This window comes from Cebus imitator, unplaced genomic scaffold, assembly GCF_001604975.1.
Source record: "Cebus imitator isolate Cc_AM_T3 unplaced genomic scaffold, Cebus_imitator-1.0 Scaffold328, whole genome shotgun sequence".
Lineage (NCBI taxonomy): Eukaryota > Metazoa > Chordata > Mammalia > Primates > Cebidae > Cebus > Cebus imitator.
Genome location: NW_016107643.1, coordinates 1,319,054 through 1,339,585, shown reverse-complemented (window position 1 = coordinate 1,339,585; position 20,532 = coordinate 1,319,054). Strand labels below are relative to the sequence as shown.

The 20,532-nt window shown below is 41.5% G+C and overlaps 1 protein-coding gene and 1 non-coding gene across 4 annotated transcripts in view; one reads left to right on the top strand and one right to left on the bottom strand.

Moving 5' to 3' along the window:
• The window catches only part of CUNH20orf194 (chromosome unknown C20orf194 homolog), a 151,709-nt gene that overhangs the window by 18,697 nt on the left and 112,480 nt on the right, over positions 1 to 20,532 (top strand). For 2 of the 3 annotated variants that reach the window (XM_017504806.2, XM_017504805.2), the window contains exons 2-6: positions 4,354 to 4,433; positions 5,353 to 5,472; positions 11,063 to 11,187; positions 12,562 to 12,658; positions 13,515 to 13,621. In XM_017504806.2, the coding sequence (XP_017360295.1) occupies positions 4,354 to 4,433; positions 5,353 to 5,472; positions 11,063 to 11,187; positions 12,562 to 12,658; positions 13,515 to 13,621 (529 nt within the window). The remainder of the gene's footprint in view (positions 1 to 4,353; positions 4,434 to 5,352; positions 5,473 to 11,062; positions 11,188 to 12,561; positions 12,659 to 13,514; positions 13,622 to 20,532) is intronic. The other variant, XM_017504807.2, reaches the window with a different exon arrangement.
• Positions 2,423 to 2,632, bottom strand: LOC119467756. The gene has a single exon (XR_005196368.1). It is a non-coding gene; the product is annotated as a small nucleolar RNA U3 (small nucleolar RNA).

Below are 20,532 nucleotides of genomic sequence, written 5' to 3'. Positions count from 1 at the left end.
CCCTATGGATTACACTTTCTGGTGTCAAATATAAGAACTCTTCACCAAGTCCTAGGTCCTGAATATTTTCTTCCAAAAATTTTATAATTTTACGTTTGGATCTGTTGTGCTTTAATTTTTATATAGTGTATGAGGTTGAGGTTTATGTTTTTGCCTATGGATATCCAGTTATACTAGCCATACTTATTGAAAAGACGATCCATCCAACATTGAATTGTTTGTATACATTTGTTAATAATTAGTTAGTTGTACTTGTGTGGGTCTGTTTCTGGCTACCCTGTTCTGTTCCATTGATCTATGTCTGTCCCTTAGCCAGTACCACTGTCTTGATTATTTTAGCTATGCAGTAAATCTTGACATTATAGAGTGATTCCTCCCACTTTTTTTTTTTTTCCAAAAAAATTTTAAGCTATTCTAGTTCTTTTACCTTTCCTTATAAGTTGTATTTATTTTATTTTTAAGGGATGAGATCTCACTATATTGCCCAGGCTGGCCTCAAACTCCTAGACTCAAGTGATCTTCCCACCTTAGCCTCCTAGTAGCTGGGACTAAGACCTGTACCACTGTGCCTGGCTGATGTAAATTTTAGAATAATCTCTTCTACATCTATAAAAAATAGTGGATTTTTTTAGGAATGCGTTAAACTTAACACGTTGGAGAAAATTAATATCAGTGCTATGTTGAGGCTCCTAATCTATGATTAGATATGTCTATTTATTTAGATCTTCTCTAATTTCTTTAATCAGTGTTTTGTAGTTTTTAGCATGTAATTTCTATGTGTGTTATGTTAGGTTTGTACCTAGGTATTTAATTTTTAAAAGATTATAAATGGTATTATATTTTAAATTTTGGTTTCCTATAAAATTACAATTGTCCCAGCACTTTGGAAGGCCAAGGTGAGAGGATCACTTGCAGCTAGGAATTCAAGACCAGCCTAGGAAGGCATCAAAGTGAGACCCTGTCTCTCCAATATTTATATTCAGAATTAGCTTGTGTGGTGTCATGTGCCTGTAGTTTCAGCTACTTGGAAGGCTAAGGTAGGATGATCGCTTGAGCCCATGAATCCAGGAGCTAGAGATTGCAGTGAGCTATGATCACACTGCTGTACTCCAACCTGGACATCAGAGCAAGACCCTGTCTCTAAAAAAATTGCAATAGATTTTTATATGTTGATCTTGTATCTTGAGACCTCGTTGAACTCACTTATTGGTTCTAGGAATTTTGGTAGAACCCGTAAGATTTCCTACAGAGACCATCATGTCATCTACAAATAGGACATATCTGCAAATAGGAATAGTTTTTTTTCTTTCTTTTCAATCTGTGTGTTTACTTCCTTTTATTGCCTAGTTCTGTTGGCTAGAACTTCCAGTATTATATTAAATAGAAGTAGTGAGAGTAGACATGCTCATCTTCTTCCTCACCTTAGAAGAAAAACATTCAGACTTTGACTGTTTGTAATTTTTAAAAAAAATTACAAACTTTGCTTGGTGGGTTTTTTAGATGATCTTTATCAAGTTGAGGAAACTATTCCTAGTTTTCTGAGTGTTTTCTTTTTTTTCTTTTTGATGCATAATAGATAAACATATTTTCAAGTTACAGTCATATGATTTGTAAAGATCAAATTAGTGTAATTGGGATATCCATCAATTCTGAGTGTTTTTATTATGAATGGGTACTTTTATTAAATGATTTTTCTGCATTTGTTTTTTGGTTGTGTGATTTTTCTTCTTTAGCCTGTTAATATAAGGATTGCATTGATTGATTCATGAATAATGAACCAGTCTCCAGTATCGCTATGGTAAATTCCACTTAGTCCTAGTAAATAGTTGTTTTATATGTTGCTGAATTTTATTTACTATATTTCGTTAAGGATGTTTACATTTAATTTTTTTTTTAAAGCCGGGCATGATGGTGCACGCCTGTAATCCCAGCTACTCAGGAGGCTGAGGAGGGAGGATTGCTTGAGCCTAGGAGTTCAAGTCCAGCCTAGGCAACATTAATGAGACCCCATCTCTTAAAAAAAAAAAAAAAGAAAAAAAGGCTGGAGGCTGGGCACGGTGGCTTGTACCTGTAATCCCAGCACTTTGGGAGGCCAAGGTGGGTGAATCACCTGATGTCGAGAGTTCGAGACCAGCCTAACCAACATAGAGAAACCCTGTCTCTACCAAAAATATGAAATTAGCCATTCCTGTAATCTGAGCTACTCGGGAGGCTGAGGCAAGAGAATCGCTTGAACCAGAAGGCAGGGGTTGTGGTAAGCTGAGATCACACCATTGCACTCCAGCATGGGCAACAAGAGTGAAACTCCGTCTCAAAAACAAAAAAGGGCAGGATGTTTACATCTATATTCATGATGGATTTTGGTTTGTAGGTTTCTTTCTCTTTTTGATACTTTTTGTTTTTGTTTGATGATTAAAGGGGAACCACTTAGACTGCGTCCTCTCCTTACTCTCCCAAAAGAAGAAAACAGTCATCAGCGGCAAATGGCAGTTGCAGCAAAGCAACATCGAAAGCCGACTTTATGCTCAGGAGAGAACACTGTGCTTCCTTCTTGTGGTTTCTAGTGCTCTACTCATTCAGAGAGACTTCTCTAATAACGAACTATAGGAATAATTCCTGAAAGCATAGTCTTTGGTACTGTCTTTGTCTAGTTTTGGTATCACATGGAAGTCTGTGAAACTTCATGGAAAATAGTGATGAAGACCACTAAGTCATGGAGTGAACGAGTTGGGACATAGGAACATCAGAAAGAATCCAGTGGGGCAGCTGGATGTGGTGACGCATGGCTGTAATCCCAGCACTTTGAGTCTGAGGTGGGTGGATCACTTGAGGTCAGGAGTTTGAGACCAGCCTGGCCAATAAGGTGAAACCCTCTCTCTACTAAAAAGCACAAAAATTAGCCAGGCGTCGTGGTGCACTTGGGAGACTGAGGCATGAGAATTGCTTGAACCTAGGAGGCGGAGGTTGCCATGAGTTGAGATTGCACCACTGCACTCCAGCCTGGGTGACACAGCAAGAGTCCATCTCAAAAAAAAAAGAATTCAGGAGTTATCAAAGAGAAATAGTGTTGTTTGGCTGTAAATATTGTTTTGAGGTAAGTGTAAGGCAGTGTACCGGAAGAGATTCAGTAGGAATGGGGACGACTCCTGGCTTCATGAGCGGAAGAATTAGTGTAGTTGATTTGTAGAGGCTCTTAGTTAATAATGATGTGGTAGGACTGGGATTATATTGACTATAGAGAAAATGTTAAATATAAGAATGTTAGGAATCCAGGCGCAGTGGCTCACGCCTGTAATCCCAGCACTTTGGGAGGCTGAGGCAGGTGGATCACCTGAGGTCAGGAGTTTGAGACCAGCCTGGCCAACATGGAAAAACTCTATCCCTACTAAAATACAAAAATTAGCTGGATGTGGTGGTATGTGCCTGTAATCCCAGCTACTTGAGAGGCTGAGGTGGGAGAATCACTTGAACTGGGAGGCAGAGGTTGCAGTGAGCCAAGATCACTCCACTGCACTCCAGCCTGGGCCACAGAGCGAGACTTCGTCTCAAAAAAAAAAAAAAGAGTGTTAGAGAATGAATAATGAATAGTGGAGGCAGATCCTGGACCTGGAGATGATGAGACCAGATGCAAGGATTAGTCTTGAACAGGAAATTGGGCGCCTCTCTCTGGAGCTTCTGGGAAGGAGGGGGTGGATATGGAGAGAATGGGGTCCTTAGAAATAATATGAATGCCTGGGAGTGCCTCACATTTTGCTTGAGCAAAGGGATATCCATCTAGGGCTGAAGAAATAATAGGTCTGCATGGAAATGGATGCAAGTATTTTCTGCTGACACTCCATGTATGGGTAGCTGTGAGGATGAATTTGTGCTTTGTTTAGGTCCTCAGGCCAGTTTGGAGGTTTAGTTCGCATTTGTTTTTGAGACAGACTGATGAGTACCACAGGTGGGGTGATCAGTGTGGAAACTCTTCTTTGAAAAATCTTCAAAAATGAAAAGTCATTGGAAGTTCTTGGAGTCAGCTGCTGAGGCTTAATCCTTTGCACCATTGACCATTAGAGATGAACTTTGGCTTCATCCTCTGTTGGGCCAGAGAGCCACTGACCATCTAGTTTGTAATCAGGAGGTCAGATTTAATCTTCAGACCAATTCTGCACAATCTCTTCCAGAAAATAAAAGAGAAAGAAACCTTCCCAATTCATTTTATGGTTCTGGTACCAGAATCAGACAAGAATCAATTGCCATTCCTAGCATAGTCATTTCTCTTCCTCATGCCTACCTTGTAGGACACAGGATGCTGCTCTTCTCATGGGGCTGTCCTGGAACTCAGGGGACCATTTTCTGTTCTTGTTGCAGCTGCAGCCGACTTCGGCAGGTTCAGAGCATCCTGACCCAGAGCAGCAAGTCTCGGCCAGATGGGATCCTCTGCATCCTAGGTCAGTGCTTTTAACAAGGTGGGACTCAGGGCTGGAGCAACTTGGCTTTTTTTGTTCACAGGAAGGTATTAGTGATAGTACCAATGTGAAATAAGCTGTGAGTTAGTGTCTTTCTAGTTCTTGTTCCCCTGAAATTTGTTGCTGTTTTAATGAGGTTAGATGAGCTATCAGTGAGATAGGAAGCCCATTTTTGGAGCTACTTCTGCCTTAAGCCCTTCCTCTAGCCTCACATATATAGCTTCCTCCTGCCATGACACGTCCCTCTTGTCCAAAGCCTACTCTGAGACTTCACAGACATCAGGAACCAGGTAATAAATATATATCTGAAGCATTGAGAGATGATAGTGAAGACAGTATTATTTAATTTTCTTTTTATTTGTCTCTAATTCTGACCCACTAGACTGTAAGCTTCATGAGGGTCATTTTCAGGCATATTTACTACCATACCCCAGCATCCAGTACAGTGCTACACCTCATATTTGTGAAGTGATAAGTGTTTGTAATTCCACTCACTTGTCCTCGTCTTCACATTATTGGGTTCTTTTTAAGCCTCCTTAATCTGCTTTTGTTTGATCCCACATGTTTTGGTAAAGATCTCTTTGAAAGGTGAATATTTTTCTGACCCCTATTCTTAAGCCAACTGAAAGTATTCAAGATGAACCCTTTTCAGAAATTAACAGCCTCAATAACCTGTGCTGTTTGATTGTCTTAATTACAAGATGCTGGAATTCAACTAAAGGTACTGGATGCTGAGGCCTGTTTCTTTCACAGAATTGCTTAACTTGGTTTCTGGCACAAAACTGGTCTGAGCTGTGTCGTTCAGCTTGATCATCAGGGTTTTGGTGAGCAGGACCTAATTATTGGCTCATTTGCTCCCTATAGTACAGTACAGCTGATCAGAGCCTCCTTCACCTTGCAGGAATCGATAGCAGGTACAATGAAGGCTGCAGAGAGCTGGCAAATTATCTCCTATTTGGTTTGTACAATCAGAATACCAGTGATTTTGAGAAAACGGGATTTTCTGAAGAAGTGCTAGATGGTAAGTATATATTGGTAAACTCTGTTTGATAGAAGAGTAAGAGGTTTATTTCCTTGGATCCTTATTTTATGGTCTTTTTATGGAAAAAAGTTTAAAATGGTCCAAAGCACCAGTAAATGTTTGCCTTTTAAAGAATGAGAAAAACAGCATTTTTTGTTTGCTGACACATTAAGTAGCAAGAAATATTTTTCAGAATGTATTTACTAATTCAGCTTTAGAGAAACAAGTAAACATCAGTGTTTGGCTTTATTTTTTTTTTTTGGCAAATTACTGGTTTTCCTCTTAATTGCCCACTGCCTCTACATGCTCAAGGTTCAGATTACATGCTGTTGTCCTGTGAAAGCCCCTTCAGTTGTGAGGTAAGGATGGGCCTGCAGGCAGCTCCTACAAGGAAGACTTCTTGTGGCTTATCAGCCAAGGAACAAAGGCTCTTTGTCCTGCTGTCTTTGGGAATTGTTTTCTCTATGACTTCAATTCATGAAGACGCCTGTGACCACAATGCTGGACTTCTGTTTACATTCCCCTTTCCTTAGCACTGAGACACCTTGCCTGTGTTGATATTGCAGGGGGCTGTTGCCCAGGAGCTATCTCTGATATCACAAATTTAGAATCATGCCTTGTATGCCAGATGGGTCAGGAGACACTGGAATAGACAAATAAAAGTAAAGGACAGACAGACAGCTCTTGTGAGGCAGCTGGGGAAGGCATGAAAACAAACATCTGATGTGGAATAATATTGCTCTGTGTCTAGTGCAGTAGTTCTCAACCGGGGACAGTTTTGTCCTGCAGGGGACATTTGGCAATGTCTGAAGACATTTTGATTATCAAAACTGGGTGGGATATGCCACAGGCATCTAGTGGGTAGAGGCCAGAGATGATGCTAAACATCTACAGTGCATAGGACAGTCACCCAGAACAGGGAATTCACAGATCTAAACTGTCAGTAGTACTAAGGTTGAGAAATCCTGGTCTAGTGTATATGAAAATTCTTCTCTAGTTAAGTCCTTAATAGCGTTTATTCTTTATTTTATTTTATTTCTCTAATAGTGTTTATTCTTATAGACTGATTATAGCTTTCCTTTTTGTTAGGAAGTGCAAAAAGAGTTTACTGAAATTACTCCTTCCATTAAATTTTTTAAAACTCAAATTTGGTTTCAGATTTTGATTACAAAATATTTTTTCCTTATATTGTACAGCATCTGCTGGTTTTAAAAAAAGTAATCTTGGCAGCTGATACCAGTTACACACTTTACCAGTCAAGGTTGCTAAGGACATTACAGTACTGAAATTAAGGAAATAGTTTAAATCCTCAAAGGTGTGCTTTTTTGCTTATCTTTGTTTTTGTCTTTTTTTTTTTTTTTTGAGACAGCCTTGCTCTGTTGCCCAGGCTGGAGTGTAGTGGTGCGATGTTGGCTCTCTGCAACCTCCACCTCCTGGGTTCAGGAGATTCTCCTGTCTCAGCCTCTCAAGTAGCTGGGACTACAGATATGCGCCACCACGCTCAGCTAATTTTTGATTTTTTTTTTTTTTTTTTGGGATGGAATCATGCTCTGTCACCCAGGCTGGAGAGCAGTGGCACAATCTTGGCTCACTGCAACCTCTACCTTCCGGGTTCAAGCGATTCTTCTGCCTCAGCCTACGCAGTAGGTTGGACTACAGGCATGCACCACCACGCCCGGCTAATTTTTGTATTTTTAGTAGAGATGGGGTTTCACCATATTGGCCAGACTGGTCTCAAACTTCTGATCTCATGATCAACCCGCCTCAGATTCCAAATGTGCTGGGATTAATTTTTGAGTTTTTAGTAGAGTTGGGGTTTCTCCATGTTGGCCAGGCTGGTCTCAAACTCCTGACTTCACGAGATCTACCCACCTCGGCCTCCCAAAGTGCTGAGATTACAGGCGTGAACCACTGTGCCTGGCCTGTTTTTATCTTTTTACCTGGCATAGTGGGTGCTTAGGAAATAATCATTATCCTACAAATTAATAAATTTGTTTATACAAGTAGAAAGCAGAGATCACCAGATTTTTACATTTTGATCTCATGAGAGGGGGAAAAGCTAATATGAATTTATTTCTAAAAGCAACATTTATTTATTTATTTTATTTTTTGAGATGAGCCTTGCTCTGTCACCCAGGCTAGAGTGCAATGCTGTGATCTTGGCTCACTGCAACCTCCTCCTCCTGGGTTCAGGGATTCTCTCTGCCTCCGCCTCCCAAGTAGCTGGGACTGCAGGTACCTGCCACCATGCCTGCCTAATTTTTGTATTTGTAGTAGGGATGGGAGTTCACCATGTTGGCCAGGCTGGTCTGAAACTCCTGACCTCAGGTGATCTGTCTGCCTCAGCCTCACGGGGTGTTTGAATTACAGGCATGAACCACCACACAAGCCTAAAAGCAACTTTTAAATAGTTTGTATATTCATTCCATTCTCTATGCTTTCCTCTTTTCCCTGACTGTAAACTTGGTTCTTAGTGATGACACCAGAGTTCTAAGAGATTTGGGGAATGCTTAATTAGGTTTAGTAATTACTGTGTTATGCCTCTTATTGGATCCTAATTCTTGGAGGCATGTTACATTTTACTGTAAACTATAATACACACCAAAAGCCCTCAGTCTCTCCAGGTGACCTCCAACTCTCATTCCTCTGCAGGTGGTCTACAAATGACTCAGGACAGGGCTCTTTGGAGGGAGTGTGTGATAAAGACCAGTATTCTGAGAGATGAGAGGGGCCTCCATCCCACCCTTTGCTACCCTTTGATTCTGGTGCTTACCTAAAGAGTCAGTAGTGATGAGGCTGCTACATGCTGTGTTCCCTGGAACACCCTGGGTCTTACCAGGCATGGAGATCAGAGTGGCTTAAAAGTCTAGACCCATGGAGTTTTATTTCAGGAGGCTGCTCAGCTGTGTGGTCAAATGTGGTCAGTATTTACTAGGCTTATAAGATGTTTTTGTTGTTGGCATTACCCTACACCTGCTGCATTAGGTGTTCTCTGCCCCACCCATGTGCCTTTCTCACCTCTAGCCACCTCCTCTGGCAACTTCTAGTTTCATCTTCTTTTTCTTTTTTTCCCCCCCGCCCGAGATGGAGTGTCATTCTTGTTGCCCAGGATGGAGTGCAATGGCCTGATCTCTGCTCACTGCAACCTCCATCTCCCAGGTTCGAGTGATTCTCCTGCCTCAGCCTCCCAAGTAGCTAGGATTATAGGCATGCACCACCACACCTGGCTAATTTTGTATTTTTAGTGGAGACAGGGTTTCTCCATGTTGGTCATGCTGGTCTCTAACTCCCAACCTCAGGTGATCCACCTGCTTTGGCCTCCCGAAGTGCTGGTATTACAGGTGTGAGCCACCGCACCCAGCCTAATTTCATCTTCTTAAGAGACCTAATGGCTCTGGTTTCTGAGGAGCTGTAGAATGGGGCCTCTGGTTTTCTTCTGGAAGTATGATTGCCTTTTTCCCCAGTGGTCAAACTGATTTAATATCCTACCTAATCCCATGGCTCTTCCGTTTACCTGGGTTTACTTGCATTCTTGGGATTGCTTTATTTACTTGCTACCAGCATTAATGACTATTCCTTAAATCTGTAAGGTGCTGATCTATTTATAGAAGCTCTTCCCCTGGCCTCTACTTCCTTCCTTCAAGCCTTTCCTGTGTACAAAGCTCGCCACCACACATAGTAACTCTTCCTCTAAAGGGACAAGCAGTGTCATTGGGCTTGCAGTTGCCTTAGAGCCAGATGAGCCAACAGCCGAGAGCTTTAGACACTGATGTCTGAGGGAGAACCAGTCACTGGCCATATTTGGTGCTATTTCCCTGCCTCAGTGGCCTTAAGCTGCAGTGTTTCCATATGGTATTGATCTCTGCAGTGAAGTACACAGCCATGCCTGGTTCCATAGTGCAAACACTATGCTTCAATAGATGGAGGCTGTTCTTTGACTTGTTCTGCAACTGCATTGCCAGACCCAAGGGCCGTGGTGGTGGGAGTATTAGTATTGCTTGGCGACCAGGAAATTCTTGCTGTCAACATTTGAAAGTTCTAAAGTCACTTTGAAGCTGTAAACCAAAAATGAAATTCTAAGCCCCCAACCAATTGAATGGACCCCCATGTTGGCCAAGGGCACTCCAAAGTAAACCTGAAAAATGAATTCAAGCCAGGATGGGAAGTGGGGATTGGCAGTGCCTCATTTTGTCCTCCTCCTTTTGGAATTCAGGCACAACTGACCAACATTAACATTAAAACAAAGATCTTGGCCAGGTGCAGTGGCTCAGGTCTGTAATCCTGGCACTTTGAGAGGCCAGGGTGGCTGGATCATTTGAGCTCAGGAGTTTGAGACCAGCATGGGCCACATGGCCAAAACTCCATCTCTACAAAAAAATACAGAAATTAGCTGGGTGTGGTGGTGCTTGCCAGCAGCCCCAGCTTATTGTGGGGCCCAGGCAGGAGGATTGCTTGAGCGTGGGAGGCAGAGGTTGCAGTGAACCTAGATCATGCCTCTGCACTCCAGCCTGGGTGACAGAGTGAAACCCTATCAAAAAGAAAAACAAAAGAGATTTTAAGACCAACCAGACAGACTCTATGTATAGCAATAAGATACATCACATGGCAGCAGACCAATCTAAGTATTTTACCCCAAAATATATTCCTTTGACATATTTTTAAATGCTACTGCAAAGCTGTCTCTTATCAGGGAAATCTACACTCTGTAGAGAATCCCCTTCCCTTTCCAGGTCTTTTCCTGATCCAGGGGAGATCAACTAAGAGTCTGGCCCCTTTTTAAGTCTATAAACATTTCCATCTATTGTTTCTGAAGCCTGCTACCTGGAGGCATCATCTGCATAATAAGAACCTTGGTCCCCACAACCTTTTATCTTAGCCCAAACATTGTGTAGATTCCAGGACTTTAGATAATAAAACTTACTCTTTCAATTGCCAGTCAGAAAATCTTTGAACCCACCTATGACCTGAAAGGAGTCCTTCACTCCCAATCCTGACTTTCTGGACCGAACCAGTGTACACTTTACGTGTGTTGATTGATGTCTGCTGGTAACTTCTGGAATGCCCTTGGCCAACAAGGGGTCCATTCAGTTGGTTGGGGGCTTAGAATTTTATTTTTGATTTACAGCTTCAAAGTGACTTTAGAACTTTCAAATGTTGACGGCAAGAATTTTCTAGTCCCCAAGCAGTACTCCCACTACCACGGCCCTCTGGGTCTGGCAATGCAGTTGCAGAACAAGTCAAAGAACAGCCTCCGTCTATGGAGGCATGGTGTTCACATAGTCAACTTCCCCTAAAAAGTCTAAAATCAAGCTGTTACCCAACCACTTTGGGTGCATGTTCTCAGGACCTCCCGAGGCTATGTCATGGGCATGTCCTTAAGCTTGGCAAAGTAAACTTCGATATTGATTGATACTCATCTCGGATACTTTTTGGTTTGCAAGGCACAGTACTTAATTAAATAATTTTCAGTTTAGAGTTTTGTTACGTTGTCTATGAAGTAGTTTCAATGGGTTTACTAATTATGTAGGCAGAAAATGTCTAAAGGAAATGCCTTTGACAATCTTGTGTTTTGATTTTGTTTTTCTTACAGATGTAATTATATTGATTAAATCAGATAGTGTCCATCTGTACTGTAATCCTGTAAACTTTCACTATCTCTTACCGTATGTGGCACATTGGAGAAATCTTCATTTCCACTGCATGACTGAAAATGAGGTGAGAAGAAAAGAGAGAACAGGCACCCAGAGACACTCTAAGATTACTCTTTAAGGAAAGTGTTGATATGAAATAGGATTGGCAATCAAATTGCGGAGTGTGATTTACAAAAAAGGTTATCTGTTCGAAGTGGAGAATTTCATATTTCATTTTGAGGCTACCATAGATAAATTATATGCCTGCGGTGACAAAAGAAGGCTATTCAAATTGGGACCTAGTAGTAAGCTTATGAACTTACTTCTTTCCTGCTTCTTCACCACCAGCCTGAACCAGCACTAATCTCAGGGTATTAGAGCCTAGGGACTGCCGTAGGAGAATTTTCTTTTCTTTTGAGTCGGTGTCTCACTCTGTTGCCCAGGCTGGAGTGAGGTGGCACAATCTCTGCTCACTGCAACCTCCGCCTCCCAGGTTCAAGCGAATCTCCTGTCTAAGCCTCCCAAGTAGCTGGGACTGCCAGTGCCTGCCACCACGCCCAGCTAATTTTTGTATTTTTAGTAAAGACAGGATTTCACCATATTGGTCAGGCTGATCTTTAACTCTTTTTTTTTTGAGACGGAGTTTCACTCTTGTTACCCAGGCTAGAGTGCAATGGCGCGATCTCGGCTCACCACAACCTCCGCCTCCTGGGTTCAGGCAATTCTCCTGCCTCAGCCTCCTGAGTAGCTGGGATTACAGGCATGCGCCACCATGCCCAGCTGATTTTTTGTATTTTTAGTAGAGACGGGGTTTCACCATGTTGACCAGGATGGTCTCGATCTCTTGACCTCGTGATCCACCCGCCTCGGCCTCCCAAAGTGCTGGGATTACAGGCTTGAGCCACCGCTCCCGGCCTATGATCTTTAACTCTTGACCTCAGGTGGTCTGCTGACCTCAGCCTCCCAAAGTGCTGGAATTACAGGCGTGAGCGACCGTGCCTGGCCCCTGGGGAGAATTTTTTAAACTTTGTGGTACTCCTGTGTTTCAATGTCTTGGTATCTGTTTTTCTTTCCCTTTGGGCCCTTTTCAAGGGTTTGACTGGAAATCAAGTTGCGATTTGAGATTCAGAATTTCATGAAAATTGTGACCTGATATTGGTCAAGAACACTTCTTCCCGTATGAGCTTTTGGGAGATTTTTTTGGGGAAAAAAATTTTATCTCTTGAATTTAGTTTTCTTGATCCATTTTCAGTTGATTTTTTTGTGTGTAATATGAAATAAGGGAATGACGAGTCTTTCTGACCAACAACAACAAAAAAAGGTTGGCTTTGGAAACACCTTCTTGGGTGCAGTCCTTTGTAAATGTCATTTGGGACAACTCTGATAAAATGCAGAGAAAATATGGGACTTTGTGTGATACTTCATCAGAGCTTGTTCCTCTTTTGATTTCTCTCTTTAGTATGAAGATGAGGAAGCTGCAGAAGAATTTAAAATTGCCAGCTTTGTGGACATGGTTCGAGACTGTAGTAGAATTGGCATTCCTTACAGCTCCCAAGGTGAGATCTGACAGCAAGCCTTCTAGAACCTTGCTTAGTGATTGAACTGAATATCACTGCTTTTCTTTTCATTAGAGGCATTCAGCTGGGAAACCCCTTCATCTATTTTTACCAAAGCCATCAAGCAGAATTAAGTATTGGGACTTTTTCTACGTAAGCTTGTATTAATTACTTCACAGTTTCTGCAGCAACACAGCAGACTGCCTAAAATCAGAAGAACTGATACAGAATTTAGCCCAGTTGACGTGTCTGTATCACTTACTGTACAAAGAGTATAGATGTGGGGGCAGCTTGGCAATAAGAGTGATTTGGATAACTTCTAAAAGGATATACTGATGTGTTTTAAAATGATGTGTAAAATACAGGGAAAAACGATCAAGTTTAACAGTGCTTGTATTGTAGCAATAAAAATAAAAAAACTTGCACATTGACGCTATTGTTACAAGAAAGGAAAAATTTTGATTTAGTAGTTTTCCCTTGAGGAAGTTGATTGGCTATGTTTCTTAAGGGAAAGGAGCCAAGTTTGGGTCTGTTAATAATTATTCCCACTGAATTATGTAAGTCAGATGTAATAGACTACTCTAATATTTTACTTAATTACTCAGGAAACTGGAATGTTAAAATATACTGTAGAGAAATCTGAATGTAACTTGTTTATGGTTTGAATTTTACTTGGCTTTCATTTTGTATATCTGGTTGCAATATCTAACCATTTTATCTGTTTGAATTTTATTTTGCTAGGTGAGGCCCTGGTGACCATGTGAGAAATGATACCTGTCTAAGCATGTTAGATCAGGTTAAGACTGTTATATCCAGGATGGTATTTGATATGTGTTGTTGTATTTGGTTCTTCTAGGTCACTTGCAGATATTTGATATGTTTGTAGTGGAGAAATGGCCAATTGTACAGGCCTTTGCACTTGAGGGCATTGGAGGGGATGGATTTTTTACCATGAAATATGAGGTATGTATGAAAAGCAGTATGCCTAGTTTTTGTCTGCCACTTGGCTGAAACTGAAGAACTGATGTGGGTGTGCATTATTATAACACTGAAAAGCTGGCAGTTACCTCCCAAGGGCATGGAGCAAGTTACAAGACTTGAAATGGAAAATAGTTGCTGCTAAAGGCTAGTCCCAGTCTGAGGTCCTGTGTCCTTTGTTCTTGGAGTTCTTCTCTGCCCTCCTTCCTCTTCCTTACCCCATTCTGAGCTAACTATTCTTCCTGTCTACTCCTGTAGCACCCTAGATTGACATCTCCTATAGCTTTTATGATCTTGTAATTACACATTTGTCATGCTCACCCACTTGCCTACCAGTCCACCCACCATGGTTTTTGTACTGGAAGCTCCTTAAGTACAAAACCAGAACTTGGTTATGGTTTGTACCTCAGAAATGTATATAATTTGAGAACTATTCAAGAGGAATGAAAGGGACAGTGCAGAATTTGGTTAAATGCAATGTACTAGAAGAATGAAAAGATTAGCTTTTGTGATAAGAACAGTGTCTTTTAGTTCAGCATTCCTTGTATCTAGAAGATGACCAGTAGCCAGTTCTTAAGTGAGTCTGGGACAGGAAGTGGTCCAGAGTACAGAATGGCATGATAGGTTAGCAGCATGACCGTGAGCATCCATGTGTCTCCATAGGATCCCCACTGAAATGACCTGCCCGGTACAGGAAACCAGGGAGGGGTAGCATTGTCATGCTAGAAATGGGGACATCTTATTAGGGAGAGAGTGAGTGGGGCCTTTAGAAGCAAGGCATAGAGCCACTTTCTATACCTCTGAGCAGCACTGGCATCCCTAGCAAGTGACTGGAGGCTTGCCTGGGACAACCACATCACATCCTCTGAAATGGAGCAGCACGGGCTGTGGGGCTGAAGTAAAGCATACCACTTGGACTCCACTTTTCCTTTTCCAAAATCACAGTATTCTCACATTGAGTACAAGTAGCAGAACGTCCACGAGGCTGTGGAAGCTGCCTCTACTGGGAATTAATACTAACTTAGAAGAGCAGGCGCTTGAAGGAAGGCAGGCTATAGGGGGTAGAGAATAAACTTAACATTTTTATAATATTAATAAAGATAACATTTATTTTTAGTTAATTATATGAACTAGGTCTGAGTGCCTACTGTATGCCAGGTGATGTTCTAAGCACTTTATGTGAATTGACTGATTTCATTCTTACAGTAACCCTCTGAGGTAGGTTCTATTTTACATTCCTATTTAAGAGAGATTAAATGAATTTCCCAAATTCACAGAGCTAATGAGAGGCAGAGCTGGGGCCAGGTCCAGATGATCTGGCTTCAGAGCCTGTGCTCCTAACCCCTGGCCTGCAGCTAGAATCACATTGAAAGAAGTGCACTGGGAGGCCACATAGTTGATATAACCCAAATGAGGACCTTTAGGTATATCACATTATGAAGTCACATTTAAAAAGAACGTTATTTCCTTCAAAAAAAAGCCTTTGAAAAGTAATGCAGTTTACATTAGGATGGTGTTTTTAGGAAATGGGATGGGCCATGAAGAGGAAATAGCACACATCATAAAGGAAGAGTTGCTGTAGGTCTTCTCGAGGTCTCTCTCTCCACATCCTGCCCTTTTCTGTAGCTGCTCATTTTTATTCTCAGATACTTTCCTTTTGTCTCCATCTCACTCTACTCCACCTCAGTCTTCTTTCCCTTGCCCTTCCCAGTGCTTTGAGGTGTGGAGCAGTTTGACCTACAGATGGGCTCTGCCAGTACTCTCTCTACTCCACTCTGATGGCCTGATGACTGCCTGAGCCAAAAAGTCTCTTGCCTCCTTTTCAGGCTAAGAGAAGGAGAGATACTTATAACTTAATTTTTAAAACTTGTGTTTTATTATATGGCCATACCCAGAAGAAAGTCATTAATCCAGATGGTGTTTTGTTTCTCATATGGTAGGTGCCAGCATGAGAAAGAAAGCCAGGCCCAGCCATAGCTTTTACTTGGCATTTCATTCTTATAGTAACTCTCTGAGGTAGGTCCTATTTTACATCCATATTTGAGAGAGATTAAATGATTAAATGACAAGCTTCTACTTGGCATTTATGTTGGACCAAACTGAGTCATGGATATAGATAATTTTTTCTTTCTGGGAAGACGTACAGGGAAGTTCCTCTGCTAGGGCTTTTTCTGCCTCTAACTTCCTCCTTCTTATTCTCCAGCTGCTGGAACTGTGATCTGGTAATGTAAATTTACATCAACCAGCTCCACAAGGGGAGGATCCTAATAGCAAACTTCTAAATAATGAGTAATCAGTGAGCATTCATTCATCTGTTTATGGACAAATAGATCTTCATATTGAAAGATGGAATAAGAATTAGGAAAAGGGTCAACAAAATGTAAGAAAGAGACCACAGCATATTAGATGCAGGGATAGACCAGTATGCTTTAAAAAAAGGTTTTCTCCAAGGAATAAAATAAATAATTGAGAAAATGTCTCTTTCTGGTACTTTTTAGGAACAGAATTTATAAAAAGAGAAATGAGATCTAGCAATGAGGAGCAATCAGAATTAAAAAGGGAGATGGAGGACATATAAGAAAAGATTGTAGGAAGTCTCAAAATTTATTAGTAGAATGAAAACTTGCATTAAAAAATAGATATCAAAAGGCCGGGCGTGGTGGCTCACGCCTGTAATCCAAGCACTTTGGAGGCCAAGGCGGACGGATGACCTGAGGTCAGGAGTTCAAGACCAGCCTGACCAACATGGTGAAACCCCATCTTTAAAAAAAATAGATATCAAACATAGTACCCTTAAAAAATCTAATCCCCACTTGACACACTTGAAAACCTTTTCCAGAATACAGAGGAAGGGGCCAAGTAGATTAAATCAATGGGGGAGAAGATGATAAACTAGAGAACAGAAAATGGAAATTGGTGATATTGAAAGGAAAGAATTAATTGAAGGTTGTTATATGCCACTTTCTACCACCCTCCTCGCAAGTGACCGGCAACCAGGCCTTTGCAGATGCCATCTCCACCCTAGGAAAAACAAAGAACAGGTTTGGGTGGAGGTTCTGTAAAAATAACTGAAAAAGGCCTGGTGAGTGGCTCACACTTGTAATCAACTCTGGCACTTTAAGAGGTCAAGGCAGGAGGATCATTTGAGGCCAGGGGTTCAAGACCAGCCTGGCAACAAAAAATTTTTTTAAATTAGCTGAGCACAGTGATGTGTACCTACAGTCCAGCTACTTGGAAGGCTGAGGCGGGAGGATAGCTTGAACCCAGAAGTTCCAGGCTGCAGTGGGCTGATTGAACCATTGCACTCCAGCCTGGGCAACCGTGTCTCAAAATAAATAAAACTTAAATTAAGAAACTAAAAGGCAAGACAAAACAAAGAGATTTCATTAGTCAGTGTAGTTTTTGTTTCCTGAAGGTAAAGATGTTCACATTTTGGCATGTAGAATATAAGGGGATGGAGACCCAGGAATAGAAGCTCTGCTTTTCAGCTATCAGGAACGTACAGCTTCCAGTTAGCCTTTTCATTGCCTCATTTCAAAGTATGAATAGGAAGCCAAAGATCACCAGACATTTGATTAAACACTGGTAACTCAAAAAAAAAAAGATCAAGTTTGTTTTTAAAAAAAAGACTAATTCTTTAATACCTAAAGATAATTTAAGGTATAGAAGAAAACTTAAGACATAAAAATCTTTTTGGATGCTCAGAAAAATGTAAGATTTGGCAATCATAGGACAAGTATATATGTTGTAATAACAACGTATGGAAAATAAGAGCTCTAGGAAATCATAATTGATGAAATCAGTAGAGGAGTGGAAGGTAAAGTTAGGAAGCTCTTTAGAAAGGTAGAGTAAAAACATCATAGAGATAGAAAATATGAGAAAAAAGTTAAGACTTTAACCTTAAAAGTTAACTTTAGGCCAGGCATGGTAGCTCATGCCTGTAATCTCAGCAGTTTGGGAGGCCGAGGTGGGTGGATCACCTGAGGTCAGGAGTTCAAGACCAGCCTGGCCAACATAGTGAGATCCTGTCTCTACTAAAAATACAAAAATTGGGACTACAACTGTAGTCCCAGCTACCCGGAAGGCTGAGGCAGGAGAATCGTTCAGACCCATAAAGTGGAGGTTAGAGTGAGCTGAGATCACGCCACTGTACTCCAGCATGGGTGACAGAGCAAGACTTTATCTGAAAATTTTAAAGAAAAGAAAGAAACAAAAAGTTAACTTTAAATGTTAAAAGACTGATCTAAGAAGTCTAATATCAATGAGTACAATTTCTAGAAAGAGAAGGCAGGGATACCATAAGGGAGGAAATTAAAAAAAAAAAATTCCAATCATAAAGAGAAACAAAAACTTTTAAATTAAATCACTTACGTTTGAATGGGAAGAGGGAAAAAAACCTTATTCTGTCTGTGACATTTCAGACACTAAGGGTAAAATAGTATCTTTTTCGAGACAGAGTTTCACTCCTATTGCCTAGGCAGCTCACTGCAACCTCTGCCTCCTGGGTTCAAGTGATTCTCCTGCCACAGCCTCCCAAGTAGCTGGGACTACAGGTGTGTACCACCACGGCTGTAGTTTTGTATTTTTAGTAGAGATGGGATTTCACCATGTTTATCAGGCTGGTCTCAAACTCCTGACCTCAGGTGATCCACCTGCCTTGGCTGCGATTACAGGCGTGAGCCACCCCTGACCAGCCTGGATGAAAGAGTATCTTTAAAAGCTTCCATGAAGTTGGTCAATAAGGTTGGCCAAAAAAAAAAAAAAAAAAAAAGATTCCAGGAAGAAAAAACAAGTCACCCACTACAAAACAACAAGAACTGGTTCCCCAGGGCTGGGCGCGGTGGCTCACGCCTGTAATCCCAGCACTTTGGGAGGCCGAGGCTGGTGGATCACAAGGTCAAGAGATCGAGACCATCCTGGTCAACATGGTGAAACCCCGTCTCTACTAAAAATACAAAAAATTAGCTGGGCATGGTGGCACGTGCCTGTAATCCCAGCTACTCAGGAGGCTGAGGCAGGAGAATTGCCTGAACCCAGGAGGCGGAGGCTGCCGTGAGCCGAGATCGCGCCATTGCACTCCAGCCTGGGTAACGGGAGCGAAACTCCGTCTCAAAAAAAAAAAAAAAAAAAAAGAACTCGTTCCCCAACTAACAAAAGCCCCCAAAACAAAAACACAACCACAAACAAAATATATGAAACAATGGTATTCAAGAAACTAGGCATCAGGCAGTGAGGAATCGTGAATCCCTGAGAGGTGGAAACAATCAAGGTGAGTCCCGTGAAGAGAGTACCCAGGAGGAGCCCAGTGCACTCCCTGACTTAGGAGATGCAGCTGGGAGTCTGGGGAGACCAAACCATTTAGAGTACTAAAGAGGAAAGAACCATCCAAAGAAAACTCCCAAAGACTGTAGAGATCCCTCTTTTCCTAGTCAGTATTCAGCAGAGTAGATCAGTGTAGTCACATGTGTGGTAACTACTCAAGGTCAAGAGAAACCTATCTGAAAGGAATTGAGAATGGTGCCTGACATGTATTCAGGGCTGAGAACAGTGCCTGTTTGCACCAGTTAAACTGGAAAAACACATACGGGCCTATCTTGTTAAATTGTGCTTTGGTTTGTTGCACTTTATAGATATTGAATTTTTTTTTAAACAAATTGAAGGTTTGTGACAGCCTGCATCCAGCAAGCCTGCTGACTCCACTTTTCCAACAGCGTGCACTCACTTTGTGTCTCTGTGTTACATTTTGGTAATTCTCATAATATTTCAAGCTTTTTTATTATTATTATATCTGTTATGATAATCCATGATGAATGATCTTTGATGTTACCACTGGAATTGTTTTGGGCACCACAACTGCACCCATATGAGATGATAAACTTGTTAAATGTTTTGTATGTTCTGACTGCTTGACTGACTGGCTGTTCCCTCGTTTTTTGCTTTCTCCTCTGACTTCTCTATTCTTAACCACAACAATATTGAAGTTAGGCCAATTAATAACCCGACAGTGGCTCAAGTGAAAGGAATAGTCACAATTCTCTCATTCTAAATCAAAGGCTGGAAATGGTTAAGCTTAGTGAGGGAGGCATGTTGAAAGCCAAGACAAGCTGAAAGCTGGACCTCTTGCACCAAACAGTTAGCTAAGTTGTAAATGCAAAGGAAAAGTTCTTGAAGGAAACTGAAAGCATTACTTCAGTGAACATAAACTATAAGAAAGTGAAACAACCTTATTGCTGATACGGAGAAAGCTTGAGTGGTCTGGATAAAAGACCAAACCAACCATAACATTCCCTTAAACCAAAGCCTAATCCAGAGCAAAGCCCTAACTTTCTTTAATATGAAGGCTGAGAATGGTGAGGAAGCTGCAGAAGAAAAGTTTAAAGCTAGCAGAGGTTAGTTTATGAGGTTTAAGGAAAAAAGCTGTCTCTATAACGTAAAAGTGCAAGATGAAGCAGTAAGCACTGATATAGAAGCTGAGCAAGTTATTTAGAAGATCTACTTAAGATAGTTTATGAAGGTGGCTACAGTAAACAACAGATTGTCAGTGTTGACAGAACAGCCTTGTGTAAGAAGATGGTGCCATCTAGGACTTTTTTTTTTTTTCTTTATTTTTGGGACAGTCTCACCATGTTGGCCAGGCTGGAGTACGGTGGTGTGATCACAGCTCACTGCAGGCTTGACCTCCCAAACTCAAGCCATCCTCCCACCTCAGCCTCCCAACTAGCTGGGACTGCAGGGGTATACCATCATGCCCAGCTAACTTTTTATTATTTATTTATTTTTGAGACAGTTTCACTCTTGTTGCCCAGGCTGGAGTGCAATGGCACGATCTCAGCTCACTGCAACCTTTACCTTCCGAGTTCAAGCAGTTCTCCTGCCTCAGCTCCCAAGTAGCTGGG